This window comes from Nanorana parkeri, unplaced genomic scaffold (genome assembly GCF_000935625.1).
Source record: "Nanorana parkeri isolate BGI_ZX_2015 unplaced genomic scaffold, ASM93562v1 scaffold3388, whole genome shotgun sequence".
Lineage (NCBI taxonomy): Eukaryota > Metazoa > Chordata > Amphibia > Anura > Dicroglossidae > Nanorana > Nanorana parkeri.
The window spans coordinates 16,691-18,463 of NW_017309656.1; the positions used below are offsets into that span (position 1 = coordinate 16,691).

General features: G+C 56.4%; 1 protein-coding gene across 1 annotated transcript in view; it reads right to left on the minus strand.

The window, feature by feature from the left end:
* TMED8 (transmembrane p24 trafficking protein family member 8) overlaps positions 1 to 1,643 on the minus strand; it is a 4,879-nt gene extending 3,236 nt beyond the window's left edge. Inside the window, exons 1-5 of the mRNA XM_018574939.1 lie at positions 1,443 to 1,643; positions 1,198 to 1,280; positions 579 to 745; positions 408 to 492; positions 224 to 326 (exon numbers count right to left, since the gene is read on the minus strand). Of these exons, the coding sequence (XP_018430441.1) occupies positions 224 to 326; positions 408 to 492; positions 579 to 745; positions 1,198 to 1,280; positions 1,443 to 1,643 (639 nt within the window). The remainder of the gene's footprint in view (positions 1 to 223; positions 327 to 407; positions 493 to 578; positions 746 to 1,197; positions 1,281 to 1,442) is intronic.
* Positions 1,644 to 1,773: the final 130 nt, after the last annotated feature.

The window sequence follows — 1,773 nt, forward strand, 5'->3', positions numbered from 1 at the left end:
TCAGAACCAGAGATGATGGATTTAGGAAGGGGGTGGGGGGGTATAGTATGGGATTGGGAGGGGGAGGAGGGGTCAGAACCAGAGATGATGGATTTAGGAAGGAAGGTGACACCCCGAGATGAGGGATTGGAAGGGGGGGGGGGACATTACTGGAGCCGCACGTCTGTAGTGCTTTGGTGGGACTATAGATGATCCGGGAGGGAAAGGGGGTCCAACCTCTCACCTTGTCCAGGGAACTCTTGGCGGGGGGTTCTGGTGGTTTCTGGTTATTTTCGGCACTGGTCTGGGTGGGATCCGGGTCGGTGACGTCCGTCTCCGGATTCGTCCTGTAAGAAGCAGACGGTTTGACCTCAGGGGTCAGGGGAGGAGTCTAGTGGGGGGCTGCACATCATACAACATTAACATACCCGCCATTGTCGGGACCTCCTCCGCTCTGCTCCTCCTCCTCCTCCTCGGATCGCGCCATCATGGCCTCCTCATGGACCTCGCCGCCTAGAGGAAGATGAACAGAGATTATGCCTTCCATCCCCTGGATTCATGGAACAGTCATGTGAGGGGGGGGTGTTGGGTGACAGTACTCTGCTCCTCCCAAATTATTCTTCCGATATCCCCATTGCCTCTCCACCAGTCCCCGCCCCTCTTCCTTCCTGTAGACTGTAAGCTCTTGTGCCGAGTTTCCCCCGTATGGAACATTATGTTCTCTCTTTGTACTGCGATCCGTCTACTGTCAGCACTTCGTACTCGGCTAGAAAACAGAAAGAACTTAGATGTTCTCCTGATGGCGGCACTACCCCCTCCCCCCCGCAGAGTGTAAGCTCTTGTGGTGTCAGTGTAATGACACGCTCCCCGCCGTCCACAACCACACCGGTGATTATCTGCGGTGCTTGGCGTCTCCCCTGGGGGTGGGGGCGTTACCTGGGGCCCCTGGGTGATCCCTCCCCGATCTCTTATTATAGACATCAGGTGCAGTGTGCAAGACTTACATCAGGTGCAATGTGGCCCCCAAGGGGCCCCATACTCTATTAACCCTCCCCGCGCCAGACATTTAGTGGGGCTGTAATTAAATATCACTCGGCAATAATGAATCTATTTACAAGAGATTTCCTCGGCACCGGTTCTAGCGGATACTTCCAGAGTCTGTGCAGCAGGCAAGCCCAGCACCGGTCACACGGCAAGCCCAGCACCGATCACACCGACGGTTGTATCACCGCCAGCCAATGGGAAAAGGCAAAAAGCTGGAGATTTGATTGGACGGTAAATGGTCCGCAGTGAGCAGGGCTCTGATATGGAGGAGACACAAACTCATATGGGGCACACAACTGGGGTGACATGTCTGTATATAGGGGTCCACCCCAGGAAGAGGTTCATTATGGGAGGGGTCTACATATAACTCTATAGGGGGGAGTGACAGGTCTGTATACGGATGTGGGGGGGGATCTCACCCGCGGACGGCTTTCCGGTCTCCCGCTCCTCCTCGACGGGAATGTTCGGCAATCTCCGGAGAGCACCGGATGCCAGCCTATCACCGCGTCCGGCGTGTAGGGGGCGGGGACTAAGCTATCCAGCGAGGCTCTGACGGAAATTGACGAGTGAAGGCGATCCGAGCCGAGGGAGTTCACCTCGGATGTAAGAATGGTTGGCATGGAGACACAGGAAGACGGAAGTAGTGGTTGTTAGGGACGCTGAAGGTCGCCAGGCACCGCTGCTAGCTATGGAGGTGCCGGTCCCGGAATGTCTGCGTTGGAGCTGCCGGGATGTGGGAGGCTGGAGAGG